This window comes from Centroberyx gerrardi, chromosome 4 (assembly GCF_048128805.1).
Source record: "Centroberyx gerrardi isolate f3 chromosome 4, fCenGer3.hap1.cur.20231027, whole genome shotgun sequence".
In the NCBI taxonomy this organism is placed as follows: Eukaryota; Metazoa; Chordata; class Actinopteri; order Beryciformes; family Berycidae; genus Centroberyx; species Centroberyx gerrardi.
Window position 1 is genome coordinate 10,780,829 of NC_136000.1, and position 17,138 is coordinate 10,797,966.

The following is a 17,138-nucleotide window of genomic DNA, read 5'->3' on the forward strand; positions in this document are numbered from 1 at the left end:
GTGCCTGGTGACGTGTGGGAAGGGGATGAGGCACAGGCAGGTGTCCTGCAGCATGGGAGTGGGGGAGGAAAAGCTGAGTGAGCACTTATGCGACCCGTCCAGCAAACCCCCTGCCGTGGGGAGCTGCGAGCTGCCCGAGTGTGCGTCCTGGCAGGTCGGCGTCTGGGGAGCGGTGAGTCACACACACACACACACGCACACACACACACACAGATAAAGACACAGACACACACACCGGGGTGGAAGTGACTCGATGCAGTGTTTGAGTGAGGAAATGGGTTTCATGTGTGCGTCGCTGTCTAGGAGTTTGACTTGTATCACTGTGTGTGTGTGTGTGTGTGGTGACATAGAAAGGGAGTGTGTGCAGGAGTGGTAGTGTGTATTCCAAGTTAAGTGTGTGTGTGTGTGTGTGTGTGTCTGTGTGTGTAACCTGATAGCCTGGTGAGTTATGGAGCAGTGTGCTCCGACTCCAGCTGCCATTTCCTCCATGGCGCTTTCACTTTGCCCTCATATCCTGTCAGAGTAAATCTGACCCAACACACACACACACACACACACACACACACACACACACACACCACCCTATACTTCCCAACCAGTTCTATGTCTGCTACTGGTTCTCTATAGGTTTAGATTTAGCACAAGCTAAATGAAACGTGTATGAATGGGCGTCTTTGGCCATTCAGAGTCTAGTTTATAGATCTAATGTCCTGCCAGACGTGTTTGTGGGTGGGAAAATCAGATAGCAGTATTTACAGAGCTGGAATATATCGGCCTGTTAATGCCTGTGTAATCATAATTTGCTGCTCAAATAAACCTATCCTGTGGCACTTCCTCTGCTCTCGCGTTGTGCCCAAACGTGGTCGGATCGGCTCAGAATTGGGTAAAGGGTCGAGTTTAGACTGTGTGTGTGTGTGGGTGCGTGTGTGTGTGTGTGCATATTGGTGATCATGTTGGGGGCTTAACCAGGCTCTGCTGAGCTAGACCTTGACTGAGGCCCCATCTAAGATATCGACCTTGACACACTTAGATAGAGTTTAAGATAGCTGGGGCTTGACTGTGCTTCTCTCTTCTTTGTTTCCATGTATGTGTGTGTGTGTGTGTTCATGCGTTTGTGTGTGTGTGTGTGATTGTGTCTTTCAGTGTGCGGTGACCTGTGGCCATGGCTACCAGATGCGAGCTGTGAGGTGTGTGTCGGGGGCCTATGGTGACACGGTAGACGACAGAGAATGCAATGCTGCGGCGAGGCCCAGAGACAGCCAGGTAAGAGAGAAAAGAAAAACAGAAATCACTCCTCACACACTCTCCAAACTCTTTAAATAACCATTCAAGGTTCAAGGTTCAAGGTACAACCTTATTTTTCCCCAAAGTGGGCAGTTTGCTTTGCAGAAGGGGTTAAAAAAAACAACCCAAGCTGCAATCAGCTTCATTTCACGTTCGTGTCACCCAATCCTGTGTGATAGGCCTCTTTGAATTACATTTTATCTCCTGTTTTGCTTTGGAAGTCCAAGTCAGTGTCAAGTTGGACGCAGACCATAAGGCCACTGCACTAAGTACCTGAGCAGCTGGAGTTAAGTGTCTTGCTTATGGGTGCTTGAACATGGATGGACACTGTAGGTGCAGAGTATTGAACTGCTGACCTTTCAGTCTCCAGCCAGCTGATCCACCTCAGCGGTTGGAATTAGGTATCTTGCTCCAGGGCACCTCAACATGGATGGACATTGACTGTACAAACGTGTGTGTCAGTTTGGGAAATAGAAACAAAGATTGTAGTTTTTTGTTTTTTTTTACAGCAAGAGACATATCGATCGGTGTATAAGCAACCACCTATATTAAGCATCCCTTGTGGAAAAAAGTCAATTTTGTTAGCCCTCTCACAACAAAACAATAGTCTCTCTGTTATTTATTCCTTTTAGATTGTTTCACAGTTATCATTACAGTGTATATCTTCACTGATCAAGACTGTCTCTAAAATATGTTTAGTAATATTCGTGCTATAGACTTTCATTGCATTTCAATCTAGTGACCTATGAGTCTCCAGTCAGCTGATCACCTGAGTAGCTGGAGTCAAGTGTCTTGCTAAAGGGCACTTGAACACTGATGGACGCTAGGTGTGTGGAGTTGAACCATTGACCTCCTAAGTCATTCAGCACACGCACACAAACGCGCACTAACATTTAAGTTGATAGACATATGCTCATTCACGGTGTGTGTGCATGTTTGTATTTGTAGGACTGTGAGATGCCAGCGTGTCCGTGGGCCTCTCCTCCGCACAGCACACCTCGTCCTGACAGCTCCGGTCAGCTGCTGACTCAGTGGAGATACGGCTCCTGGACTACGGTAAGGAAACATCAGCACACGTTACAATCCAAAGAATACACAAAAGGAATGTGTGCTGTGGTGGATAGTAAATTATTTCTAGTACTGTTTTGTACATGGCAATAGTGAGCGCCACTGTCATGTTGCGAAATGTAAAAAAACTGACATTCATCATTGCTGGAGACATCCTCATCTTTCTGCATGAGCAGCTTGTTGAAAAATGATCTGCTTGGTTAGCACTCTGATGCAATCAAAACAATGGAATCGGACTTACTGCGTTTCACAAATGAGGAAATATGGGATATTGATTTGGCAGTCTCTGTATATGTGTGTGTGTGTGTGTGTAATACAATGCCACATATGTCTCCAGTAATGATGGGTGTCCTCAATATGTGTTTACAAATATGAGGATGATGTATTAACTTTCATTGCATATCCCAGTATTCCTTTGTTCAGATAGTACACACTGTACAGGCCCATACTGTCTATCTGGCATTGTCTCTCATACCCCCTGCTGTATACACATACACATATACGCACACACACACACACACACACACACACACACACTCACGCATACATACACATGCACAAGCTCCACTGTCTGGGTTGGGAGGCCCCTCTGTCTCTCTGGTGCTTTGCATTGTTGCCGGTTGCAAATGAAAACCAGATTTCATCTAAACATGAGTCTACGGTTTCTAAGATTGAACCCCGTCTGTCAATCTGAAAGTCGGTGTGAGCTCACATGTCAAAGGGGCTAGCGCCAGTGTGGTCTTTCAGACACACATGCATACACACACACACATACACACACACACATAGATTCAAACTCTCTCTCTCTCTCTCTCTCTCTCTCTCTTTCTCTCTCTCACACACACACACACACATGGGACTGCCATCTTCTTTGTGTGAAGTCATGGAATTTAGAGTGTCATTGATATGAGTGGGATATTAGCGTGCGTGTTTCAGCTGGAGCCTTTTGATTGCATTAGGTATTCATCCCCTCAGCCATGTTTACTATGATGTCCTGTTGAGTTGGCTGGGGTTCAGCTGTAGAGTATCAGCAGGTGAAAGTCGCCTGGGGGAGTCATTTCAGGGCACCAGAGAGGGTAGATCATATCCTGGATGCCTTTATTTGTGACGCAATGTTAAAGATCCACTGTGTAACACTCTCATGAAAAGATGTTTCATGAGAGTGTTGTTTAGCCCAAGAGTGTGCTTGGGCTAAACAACAAAGAGTGTGCTTGGGCTGAACAAGGGAACATCCACCCATCAGTGATGCGTAAGACCACGCACACGAAGTGATGAATCAAAAACTGGAAAATGCATGTTTTTTGAGCATCTTAAAAATAAAAATATAAGATATCAAATTACCTCAAAGGAAGGCATTTCCATGTTTTTTGGAAAATGTTAGATCTTTTGCCTCTCGTTCCTTTGGTATCCTTTGGTATAAAGCATTCACAGCCCGGCAGGGTTGGTAAACTTGAGATTCCTATGCAAAATTTACTGATGTCATCTTGCATACAGTATCGCTCTACTGCAGATACTGTAAAACTGTAGATACATGCATACATACAGTTACCTCTCACTGCCATTTGGGGCCACCAACAAAAATTACATAGTGCAGCTTTAAGAAAACAGCCAGTGATCAATTTGGTGGCGGATGATAAATTGCTCGACAGTTTACCTGAGAAGTTGATTTTGCGTCGCACATCCATGTTAAAATTGAGTCAGAAAGCGCAGAATGCTGTTGATGGCATCTTGGAGAAGTTTAAGACCTACAAGATACAACTGCACATGCAAACATTTTTGAAATTCCAGCCGAGAGGGATATTTATTTCAACTATGCGTGTATGTGCGTGTCCTCCAGTGCTCGGTGTCCTGTGGCAAGGGGAAGCGGGCGCGCTACGTCAGCTGCAGAGATGCCCAGGGAGGAGTGGCCGACGAATCGTACTGTGCCCACCTGCCCCGCCCCCCGGAGTCCTCCGCCTGCTTCAGCCCCTGTGGCCAGTGGCGCGCTGGAGAGTGGTCTCCTGTGAGTCATACATCCAACACTGTGTCCAATCAGTACAGATGTTTTTCAGTACGAAGACTTACAGTAATCACTCAGTTCTGATTTTTCCAATAACTTAAAGGGGAAAAGTCGCCCTGAAACAAAATGGCCATTTGATTTTCTTATGCTCTTGTACAGTTCAGTCTCGATTTGTGAACGTTAGCAAGTCTTTCCCAAAGCAGGAAACAAGACAAGGCGCGTTAGATGATGTCATTAAAAAACAAATGTTATGGTTGTTTCATAGGCACTGAATGGGAGACCAGCTTTGTGGACACAGTGACATTGCTTGGTGATTTACAATGATATTGACACCTTTTCTGATTCATCTCTATTGATGTTAACGAATTGAAGTTCATTCAACTTCACTGAGAGGACAAAAGTCAAATCCTCAATTCATTGTATGTCAAGCCAAATCAAGTCAAATCAAGTTTATTTGTATAGCCCTCAAACACAATTACAGGCTCAAAGGGCTTCACAGCGGCCACACCATGAAACAATACATGAAAACAATAAATGAGAACGACACCCCCCAACCTCAGACGCTCAATGAGAACAAGGAAAAACTCTCACGAAATCCTCATTAGGGAAGAAATGGAAGAAACCTTGGAAAGGGCCTCACAGAGCGGATCCCCCTACCAGGACGGCCAGGCGTGCAATGGGTGCAGAGACTTGGCAAAAAAAAAGATGAAATACTGATAACAAAAAGTAACAACCAAAATGCACAGAATGAAGACAATAAATCAGGGGTTTTGTCCTTTAATGACATCTCAGATTAGAGCAGGGTTCGGTGGTTTCTAGCTGTGTGAGAAAGTTGTTCATGTACACAAAAAAATTTTGAGCTGTCTAAGAGAGCTGTCAGAATTGTAGGAAAATGTGACTTCTGTTTTTAAGGTTTAATTGTGGTATATAGATTATTTGCTTTTCAAATTGATAGTCCCCCTCCCCAATCTCGCCTTATAGCACATCACAGAACTTGATGGATAGAACGGCCATTCCCATTGCGTTGGGCTAGCTTCTGTATAAACTGACTTAACGGCAAGTCGCTGAGGAGAGGAGAGCTAATATGCTAATGTTGAGTACAATCTTTGCTAAAGCTACGTTAACATTGTCGCTAACGTCAGCTTTCAGTTGAGTTTTGACAGTTGGCTAAACACTCGTGCAGCAGACACATCTGCACAGTTCTCAAGCAAGTGTGACAGACTTTACGGCCTTAAATGCCCAGACTTGTGTTGTCACCATAGCAATTAACCCTTAAAATTCCATAATCGCTATTTTATGTTTTACTACCCAAATTACCATGGCAAACAGTGGAGGGACCATTCTATCCATTCAAGTTCTGTGAGCACTATGTAAAACTATAATGCCGGGTTTTCAGACTGCCCTCTGTCTCTCCTGTGCCCAGTGTTCAGTGACATGTGGCGTGGGAAGAACCACCAGACAGGTGGTGTGCAGTAACTACCACCAGCCAGTGGACCAGTCTTTCTGTGACCCGGACGAGAGGCCCAGCACGGAACAGGAGTGTACGGCTGCGCCCTGCCTCTCCGTCTACCAACGGCAGCGGGTCAACGACCAACCCTACGGATACCCCCAGGACCCGGGGCACCACCCCGGGCACAGCAGCTGGAACGTGCCCTCGGCTGACAACCAGTGGAGGACGGGACCCTGGGGCGCAGTATGTCCAGCATGTCATCTTTGAGGAAATTGTGCCACGTAGAAGTATTTTGTCCTGTGCTAAAATGATCTTAGGAATCAGAATTTGAATCACTTTAATTGCCATGTATAGGAATTTGTTAGTTTGCAAAACCTACTGAGAGATTACAGTGTTTCTCATGGAGGCCGCTTGATGTTCTAAGAAACTGTCTTTATTGGTACAAAAAACTGAACGTGTTTCGTCAGAAAACCTTCATGCCTTTACCAATAAAGACATTTTTTTAGGAACAGCCATTGGCCGAGTAGCTGAAGAATGGCTGATTTTGTTCTTCCTTTCTACCTTTTTCCCCGTTCATGCACCTTGGTTGTAAGGTGAAGTAGTGTAAGTTTTGTTTTTATAGGATAAAGGGATATACATGGTATAGGGAGAGTAGGACTTTACAAAGGGACAGTGCAAGACATAAAGTACCAACGACTGTAGACTATAAAGTATGTCACTCTACATATAGGCATTCAGTAACCAAGAAACATTCTAGGTTCCTTCAAGTGGGATGAATGATATGTTTTTTTCCTTTTTCTGAAAGGCCATGAGGACAACATGGTTCTATTTTGAATGCCTTCCCACCAGAGTGTTTCATCTCAATACGCTGCTTAGTCTCATAAAATGAGCTTGTCTGAGAGCGCTGCTGTTCAGGCTCACTTTGTCCTGTCCTCCCTCACATATCTAGAGGTCTGACTGTACTCACTCCCATAGACAGTGGGGATGTGTCATTTTAATTGCATGCAGAGTGTACCTGCTGCTCCGTTCAAGGCTGAGTTGTTCAGTGTTTCAGATCGGCCTTCAGTGGTTTATGTTTTCCATCTTTGGAAGAGTCCTTTTGCATAGTACAGCTGGTTTTGGTCTTGGTTAAACTTAGGTGAATGTAGCATGAAGGAGTGTGTGTGTGTGTGTGTGTGTGTGTGTGTCTGTGTGTGTCTGTGTGTGTGTGTGTGTGTGTCTGCATTGTTTCTGGATTGGAAGCATTGAAAAGACTTAGAAGATAATAATTTTGGAAAATCCTGGATTGAGGCTATAATATTGAGGTGTGTTTTTATCAGACCTGGGTCAAACAGTGTTAGCAAATACTTTACGTTTTAATACTCTTAGGTGACAGAAGGGTGAGGTTTAAGACACAAAGTAATACAAATGAGTGCCACATTATGTGAAAGTCGATTTCATATACTTTTCTATGGAGCCTGGGAGTAGCTGTCCTGTAGGGAAAAAAAAAAATCATGGTAATGAAGTATAAACCTGTGTGCACAACCTGCTATTGTGAGCCCACAACATATAAAATGTGTGCTCCAGTTGCATAAAAAGTGGGCGTATAAATAAGTTAATATGTTTAATCGGTACAACAACGCCAACCCGCTATCTGAGAGCTTGATGACTCTGTTACATCCCTCCAGTCTGCACATTGATGATGATGATTGAAGAGCCCCTTAACTGTAAATATGTCAGTCGTCAGTTGTTTTTACTACTAATAATAGGTAATGCCTTGATGACTCATCCTGAGTTTTTAACCTGAAGTAGAATTTCATAAATAAATCCATACATTATACCTATGTTTTCAGTAATTCAGCAATAATCAAGCTAATTCAACTAGCCTAATTATGGCGAGTGAGTGATTTGACTTGCTGCTGTAGCTAATCGAGCGCACACTTTAAATGCGCACATAATAATGAAAATGAGGGCACAAATTAACTAAAATGAAGGAATAGTATGTAATTGTTCACTCAAATTAATTAAAACGAGGGCACAAGATCTATTTTGTGTGCACGCATTACCATCCCATGCTCACAATATAGTTAATTGTGGTCTTGAATTTATTTATTTTTTCTCCACTCCCAAAATGCTCTGATGCCTGCTAAACCCCACCCATCTGGTACTCCAGACAGTTTAAAAGAAACGCTAAGATTTACAGTATTTGCCCAGGTTGGACCCAGGTCATGTAAGTCCTCATGCTGTCACAGTCCTCATGTAACACACTGTTTGTGCTCTCCAGTGTTCCAGTACATGTGCAGGAGGCTTCCAGAGGCGGGTGGTGGTTTGTCAGGATGCGGACGGCCGCAGCAACAGCTACTGTGATGAGAGGGTCAAACCTGCCGAGTCCAAGAGCTGCGACTCGGGGCCTTGTCCTCTGTGGAACTATGGTGTCTGGGGAGAGGTGAGGACGTGTTTAGGCTCAGGGACACAGTTTTCTGTCTACTTTCCCCTTTACTCATTCTGAACCCTCTTCCCAGATCCATTTCTTTCAACCCCCTGCCTCCCTACATTTTCCCTCTCACCTCCCGTCTTTCACCTCTTCTCACCTGTTATGCCTTCTCTGTCTGTCTCTCTCTCTCTCTCTCTCACACTCACGCACACATACACATACACACAGGCACCTGTGGGTCGAAGGACAGTGTTCTTGTAAACTCAGTGCTAATTCAGTCCAGAGTGAGACACAATAAAAGAATCCTAAACTTTATTTTTTTATTTCTCTCCTCAGTGCACCCAGACCTGTGGAGGAGGGAGGAGGACCCGCCTGGTGGTGTGTCAGCGGCCCAACGGCCAGAGGCTCAACGACCACAACTGCGACATCCTGGACAAGCCGCCGGACATGGAGCAGTGCAACCTGCAGCCCTGCCCAGGCTCTGCCTCCTGGCACCGCCGACCATGGAAGCCGGTACGATAGTACTTCCTTATTCCCCTCCGACACTTATGTTCCTCGCTGGGGGCGCGTCGCTGTGAGTAGACGTGGTGTGTGCTAAAATGACAGGGAGAGTACTTCAGACCTGTGTGCCGAGTGTTTTTTTAGCCTTAAACTGTAGGAGATTCAACTGAGTGCTAGGTATCTAGCGTCACTGTTGGCCTGCAAGCCCCGGCCCACCCAGACGGGCCTGCAGTGGCATGGTGCTGATTAGAATCGAGAAAAAAAAAAGGAAAAAAAAACAGAATGCTGCTCCACTTAGGGAATCATTAAAAACACATGGATCCCATTTCGAGCCTCGGCTCCAAATTAAAACCTATAAATTAGAGGGACAGTGCTATCCAATAATGCCATATATTTGTAGCGGCAATAATGAATAACTCAAGAAGATATTTATTTCATATGTGAAGCGTGAAGTAAACGTTCTTTGTTGATATTGCTGTCTTCATCCTGTATCCGAAGTACACAAGTGTATATTTGTGTATAAGAGTTAATATTATGACCTTTATTGAACAGCAACAAATGACTGTTACTGTATTTTGTATATGTATCTTTGTACAGTATGAATTTTTTTAGTAGCTAGTTTTCATAACTGAATATTATATTTAATATTTTTACTGGTGCTCTTGATCAGACCTCTCGTCTTTCTTCATGAGTAAATACATTTGTACAGAGGAAAATATTTTCAAAACAACATGTTTCATTAGTATTTTTGATATTGTGGAAGTTTTTTTTTTACTCATAGGTGAAAGTTGAAATACAATTCAAAATGGATTCATCTCTTTTAGGTCAAATATTTGAAACAGTCTACATTGACATATGTGATATCCCAGTAGCAAAGAAAAGTTTCCAACAGTCAGTTAAAAATAAATGGCTTGATGAGCACAAAGATAGAAAAGTAATCAATATAGGAAAATATTAATTCATTGTTAAAATATATTTTATTTCAATTTGCAGAGTATATAGTCTAGTATACATACTGTACATGAAATGGGAAAACAGGCTGAAATGCCTTAGAAAGCTACACTGTAATTATAATTTGTCATCATTCAAACATTTTATCATACCTGGTCACTTGTATAAAACCCCAGATAAGGCACAAGTCATCGTTTTCGTCATTTGTCAGTCTCTCACTAAGTCGATCAACAAAGTGTTGACCTAAACAAATATTTTATATGGTGAGCACTTTGGACTAAATATTACTTTACATCTGTGAACGGAGGACAATGTGAGATTTGCGCAAGATAAGATTTAACCCATTATCTCCGGTAAAAGCAATGCAGAAAACAGAAAAGTCAACATTAAAATGCAATTTATCGTGTTTGCCATTTTGATCTTTTTCCTGTGATTATGACATGGTGCTATAGAAACAATTACAGTATACCGCGGTGGGCAGTTTGTATTGTGAAAAGAGTTTTATTTTAGCACGTTTCCAGGTCTTACAATGGATTTATTTATTCTGGTAATGTGGAGTCAAAATCAATGCAGTTTATTAAACATAAAACTATCAGTGCAGTCAGTAAAGGTTACGGTTCAGCTGTTCTATTTTAGCTTTCATCTGAAAGTCTTTCGGTATATTGTTCAACTTCATCGTCCATAAAAACAACCTGAAACACACAGATACCTCTTCCTTATGATATTGTAGTCATTTGTTGCTGTTTCACTTTTTTTTCCTTTGGCCAGTTTTTATATTTCTGAAGGATTTTTTTTTTTTTTTTTTTTTTTCAAATGAAACTTATTTATTTGTTTACAATAGATTATTCATTGTTGCAGCTTTAATGTTTTGTTCCAGTTTAGACTGATGTAACACTTTACTTGAATTATTTGTCATTATCCACACATGTCATCTGAACACTGAGTACTGGTCTGGGCCTTTTATGTGTAAAGAAAATGGGTTCTTACCATAGACTGGTTTGCCACGTCAGTCTCTACAGTCATGTGACCTGACCAGTGATCCAGATCACTACTGCTACTCGTAAGGTAGTGATATACAGGGCAACTCTTTAGGCAACACTTATGGGCAACATCCCTGAGGGAGTTGCCTCAGCGTTGTTGCATTGATTACACAGAAACCTCTTCTTGAAATCATTTATATTAATTTTCAGACTCTGGGCCCCATTTTGTTTCCTATTGCTGATAAATATTGTCAAGCTCTTTGCCTAAAAAAATGCCCAGTGTATCTCAGCCTTTAAAAGCACTATGCAAATGGGACTGTTATCAGGTAGTAACTCTTGTAATTCTCAGTAGTTTACAGCATCACATACAGCTGCATTTTATGGCTAGTTAACCTGTCAACGCAGTATATAGCCAGATCCATTTTAGCCTTGCAACGTGTTAAAAAGGATCTGCTCTCAATACTTTAATCTGTTATAGTCTTACGGTCAATTCACAGTTTTAGTGTTCTGTGACAGCCTTGTAACATATCCAAGTGAATTTACAGTTCTCACATCAGTAGCTCAATGCAAGAGCCACTGTACTTTTGCCATATATGTGTATGTCCTGGACTCTGCTTTGAGACTCTGCTGTGAGACAGGCACTCACAGATACTTTCCAATGGTTGTGCAGCTTTGCAGATTCAGGCTCTTCCAAACAATTTGTGACCAGTTTGAGAATATGACTCTGCACCGTATAAGCACTCTGAATTACCTTTTAGTTATGGCAACATGAAGATATTGTGACACATAGTTCAGGTGAAGTGTTGCACTTGGTTCTGTATTTATGTCGGTACCCTCCCCGCTGAGGATGTCTGCAGCCTCTTTCTTTTGTTCCTTGGTTTCTCTCGCCGTTTGTGTCGTTCCCTCCCAAGACTCCAACCAAGACTCCTCAGCCATGGCAGTTTCCCTTGCAGCTCTTCATTTTTAACCCCATGGTGCACAGTTGCCAGACTACAGGGAGCAACTCTGCTTTATTTTGCATTTTTGGTTTCGTTGTTGTTCTTTTTGCTATTTATTTCATTCACGTGCAAAAATACATAAACATGTTGAATTTAGCTTTTCCCACTGTAAAGATTATTAAAGAAACATAAATGTGAAATTTGTGTTGTTTCTCAATGCAATATTCTACTGGCAAACTTAGCAAGGATTGTTTCTTTGGCAAACGTCCATCCCTTTAACAATATTAATAGTTGCTTTGTACTGTACGCTCAAAGTAAAACACAATTTATGTTCAAGGTTATGAAGACATCATATAAATCCCACAAAGCGTTTCACTTAGAAATAGCATTACAAGACAAAATAAGACGCAGTACATTACAAAATGGTAGCAGTCTACTAGTTTATTGCTTTAACATGGAAACATTTTGTTCAGTTTACATTTATATTCAGTAGCTATTGTAGATACTGTAGTTTTCCTCTCACCAATAGGTTAGAAGTTGCACAGCTCACTAGCACACTGACATGTACTGGTGAGCCATGTGTATGCAATTCAGCAGTGTGTGTTTATTCACTGTACAGTATGTACAATGCCTCAAGGTCAAATACTGTAATGTAAAGAGCTTATAGAAAAGACTTGACTTGTAGGTCATTTTGTGGTATTTGGTATTTGACCCACAATTGGCTTCATTCCCTGGAGCATAATCATTGTATAATGCTAACTTTGGTGGCATACTTGAAATCTTTTTCTATATTACCTCTGTGACTTCCCATACAGCTGCATAGTGTAGTGTAGAACAGACTGCAGGCCTTCTCCATTTATATTATGGGTTTTAGCATTTTATTTTGTAATCTCCCGAGAGAAAACATACACAGTCCAAATCAAACTTTGGCACTGGGTGGCACATCTGTTTACAATTGTATTAACAGAGCTCTCCGTAAGGCCTTTGGCAGGAAACCGACAGTGTATTACTTTTACTACAACAATAATTGGTATTAATCAGTGTTGGCAAAGATTGTTTAGTTGATGAGGTCCAAAATCAAGGCCTGAAAACAGAGTGTTTATGGAATATTGCTGATTGATTCATTTGTGCATCTGTCATATTGTCATATCTTCTAAGGAAGAGATCATTCTATCAGCACAAATATTAAAAAGCACCTGGGCGAAAAGTAATATCAGACAATTTAACTGAAAACATCTGTATGCCATACCAGAGGCCTCAGTTAACAAGGAAACTCAGAAAATAACAAATTACTAAGTTTGACAGTTGTTAATTTACCCAAGTGCAGTGTAGTATTCAACTAATATAGCTCTGTACAAAACAATACTGTACATGTTGTATTGGAGAGTTTTGAGCTGATTAAATTTAAACCTGAGGCCATCATCTGTGATAAAAAAAAAATGGCCTGGACATTGACATTGACATGTGACATTTATCATAAATCTGAATTCAAAAGCACTGGAAGCTTTAATAGGATTCTCTGAATTGTTGTGATGAAAGAGAAATGGTATCAGTTCATGTCCTGGTGAAATGTCATGTTTATTAGCAGCTTATCCTCCGTCTGGGGAGAGAGGAAAATAGCATGGCCTTGGATCCTTTTGTCACACAACATGGCCACAATATTTCTTATGGCTGTGGAGCATGTCTTACCTTGTGTAGTGGCCTCTTCTGTTGACAGCAGTCCCGAGTCATTTTTCTTTGCCACAGAGAAATACTAGCATTTGTGTACCAGTGATTAGCAATATCAATCAAATATGTTTGCAGCAATAACCCATAAGCTTGAATTATAAGGTTCTATCTGGGTGGAGTGCAGTTTTGAGATCTTGAGCATTAAAGATTTGACACACCAGCTGACAAAACTGTTATGTGCTTTATACATTTTTAAATATTTAACTCCAAATGGAACACCACAAAATCATAAAATAACATTCAAAGATCATGAATATGTGGATAACTCAATTTTGAAAAAAAAAAAAAAAAAAAAGTCCAATAGAACCTTATAATTGAATGAAATCCTGGTATTTTTGCCACAGTTATTTTTAAATTCTTTATATGCAATCAATTCTTTAATCAAATATATCTCACACATGCTTTGTATTCTCTGTTGTATGTTATAGATCTGCCCCCTCTTATGGAATTAGCCAACAAATTAGTTATCACAGTTACCACAGACGTTTTAGGCTGTTTAGGCTTTTTTTGTCAAGTCATTTGTTTAATGTTTTTTTATTTTTTTCTTGTACTTTCCTGGCAAAAAATGTAAGCACACCTTAACAGGGAAATTACTTTATTTATGGTATACTACCATCTCAACAATATTCACAACTGTGCATTGCTTCTTGGTAAACATTTGATCAAAATTAGTCATTTTTGTGATGACAATACATGACAATAATGTGCAAAAAAGCAATTTTACAGATCAATCAACAATCCAGTTTGTTGACAAAATATATATATATATATATATATTTTTTTTTTGAAAGCCTTGGAAACTCTTTCTCGATGAATGATAGCCAAAGCAATGTTCTTTACGTACTGCAATTCCTCCGAACACATTTCTCAGTTTGAACAGTTTTTGAGATATAAAAAAATAACCAGACACAAAACAAATATTTCTCATTTATTGCACAACCTTTCGGTATGGAGCAGCATACTTTCACATAAATTAGCAAGAATGTAAATAACTAATGGTGATTACCTTAAAAGCAATGTTGATGTCAGATGTGTGCAAAGAGCAACAATACGGCTGTGTGTGATGAATTGGCAACCGCGCCACCATTTTAGTAATTTATGCCTGTTTGTTGCTAACAAAAACATACCATTTCCTGCCGAGAGCGGGTTTCCCATGGAGGGGGATCGTAGTTGAAGTGACTCTGAACTAAACATGCTGGTTCAAATGAAATCCACATGCACAACATTGACATACTTGACTTTGGCCTGAGGCCACTGGGCAGGAACATTCTCCAAACCTGTCACCCTGGGGTCAGTTGGTCGTGACATCACTGGGCTTGTGTTTCCTGATCCTGCCCATATGCCAGTCTAGTGAGCGATTGGAGTGGTGGCTGGAAGGTTCCCCTGGTCTTCACCAACATTGCTCTTGTCATGGCTGTAATTGAAACCTGAGTTGGGAGCTAATGTTACATTTGGGCCTTTACGTTAGTTTTTTGTAGCTGAAACCAGCAAAATGATGCAACTGATGGTTTGTTTCGTTAAAAATGAAGCACTATGGCTTGCAGAATTTGGCAGACCAGTAGACTGAAGCCTTGGGAGGCACAAAACCAGATGCTGTGAGATGTTATCTGAAGATTCAAAATATTTGGACTAAAGCATAGCTTTCACAGCAGGAATGGAAGTCTATCTCAGGTCAAGTAGTTGGATGACATGGATAAAAGTTGCAACAATATATTGCAATAAAATATTTTTCATTTTAGAGTATTATTTTTCCCTTCACTCAGGTTCCGATCTGTTTTAAATCATTTTGTTTTGGCCCTGGATTTCATTCCAGAACGATGTAATTAGCATGATTTTCTTTGCCAGCACTTGTGTAAACAATCTCACAATTTATTGTAATTCAGAGAGCAATTAAAAGATGATACCACACCTCATTACAAAAAAATAACAAATGACATGTATCGCATGCTGTGATTGATCTGTGTTTCATTCTCATGCATGCACTGACAGACAAGATATTTATTTTGTACATATGGCAGATAAAAATTGAGCATCAGGAGCAGCGTGTCTTTCATGTAATGACCCTCCTGTTTTTATGGACATCTGCTATTGAGCATGGTTGACATCAAACGTTGGAGTATGAAATATAGTCTGTTGTATTGCGGCTCGGTGCGGTGCACATTTGAGTCTCATTTAGATGTAACTATTAATGCTGCCGCTGTAAGGCCAATGGCAAAAACGCCCCATCTGAGGGAACATGAGTTGACTCAAAACCACAACGAGTCTTTGCAGGGCATTGGTAGAAACGAACAGAGGGCAGATAGTGTTTGCGGGCGATCCAGCTGGGGAGAGATGCAATGAGATGAAATGAGAGGAGACAGGGTGTGAAAATCTGGAAGCATTTAAGTCGGGCTATCCCCGGCTCATCGAATGATAGGGAACATGGCCTTAGTTTGACATGGCGTCTGCTTTTCCTCAACTGAACGGTGAAGTATTTTAGAGTATTCTTAAGTCTCTGGGAGTCACTTCGCAGACGGCACTTAAATGTATATTCTTGTCACATGCAGACGCGATGGGGCCTGGTCATGTTTGGGCCTGTCGATGCTATCAAGTTGATGGAGTGGACTTTGGAGTTTGTGGAATTGTCAAAGAGCTTTTTTTTCCCCTCTTACGGTACTCTGGGAAAGACAGTGATAGATTGGGTGTCTGAGAAAATTGTTCTAACCCACTCTAACAGGGAGTGGAGGTCTTGTTTCATTTCACCTTTGTCTTATATACTAGACTACCGTTGCTGATGTGTGGGGAGTTAGCAACACTATAGACGCCAATTTACTTTCTACCAGAGACGAAGCTGTACTCGTACTATTTGAGTGTGTGTGCTGTACGATCCACACAAGTTAGCTACCTGCCGGGTCTGTTTCTACTTGCTCACCGTTCTGCGTTAGCAGAGCCGCTGGTCCACAGATGGTGAGGAAATTCCAGTACGTCAGTCAATGTCTGATGCACTATTCATCAAAGTTACATATTCAGCCTCTTCTACGCTTGTTATTAAAAGACACCGCTATTTAAAGGAAAAATCCACCCTTGAATACACTGTTGCATATCATTGATTTGTGATGTTCAAAGCATCCCAGGAGTTATGTTGTGGTGAAGTGTTTCCCACTTTCCCTCAACCTGTCTCGTTTATTTCTACTTAAGATAGTGAGTTCCTACATTTCCCAGAATGACTTTCAACAGCCCCCAGAGAATGGGGTTTTCTGTGCTTTATATCTGTAGGCGGAGAAAGAACAATGCAAATAAATTACAAAATTACAAATTACAAAAAAGGCGTTGTATTTCACACCCAACCGACAACAGATCGGAAAACATGTTAAGCTGTGGCTGCATTGTCCTCTCAAGTGTTGTCATTTCAGGGCTTTCGGATCCATTTTTTTTCCATTTTCCATTTTTTCCACTCGTTCTGTTCTTAAAATGGGTGAAATAATTGAATACTGAATTTTTAAAACATATTTTGCTAACCGTGATGCGGAAGTTGCGTTATTCTCACACCACAAAGCCACAAAATGCTGGAATGCTAAGCTAAGTAATGGCTAGAGATTTTTTTGTTTTTTCATTGCAGCTTCAAAACCCATCAGAATCTAACTCAACAAATAAACAAATGCATAATAGAGGAACCCTCAATAGCAAAACTAGTCAGTATTAGCATTGGGCGTAGTTAAAGGCAATCATTTTACACCCCTATCCGACCCCGGCGGGATCCAGAATCCCTTATATGGGACAAAAAATGATGTCTCGCTTGAGAGGACAATTGCATTATGGTCTATTGAGGCTACTGTCAGAGGAAGAA

The 17,138-nt window shown here is 41.2% G+C and overlaps 1 protein-coding gene across 3 annotated transcripts in view; it reads left to right on the forward strand.

Moving 5' to 3' along the window:
- Positions 1-17,138, forward strand: part of LOC139910231 (A disintegrin and metalloproteinase with thrombospondin motifs 20) — an 80,364-nt gene that overhangs the window by 47,539 nt on the left and 15,687 nt on the right. For all 3 annotated transcript variants that reach the window (XM_078282910.1, XM_071897456.2, XM_071897455.2), the window contains 7 exons: positions 2-172; positions 1,144-1,263; positions 2,233-2,340; positions 4,190-4,354; positions 5,775-6,044; positions 8,065-8,226; positions 8,551-8,727. In XM_078282910.1, the coding sequence (XP_078139036.1) occupies positions 2-172; positions 1,144-1,263; positions 2,233-2,340; positions 4,190-4,354; positions 5,775-6,044; positions 8,065-8,226; positions 8,551-8,727 (1,173 nt within the window). The remainder of the gene's footprint in view (position 1; positions 173-1,143; positions 1,264-2,232; positions 2,341-4,189; positions 4,355-5,774; positions 6,045-8,064; positions 8,227-8,550; positions 8,728-17,138) is intronic.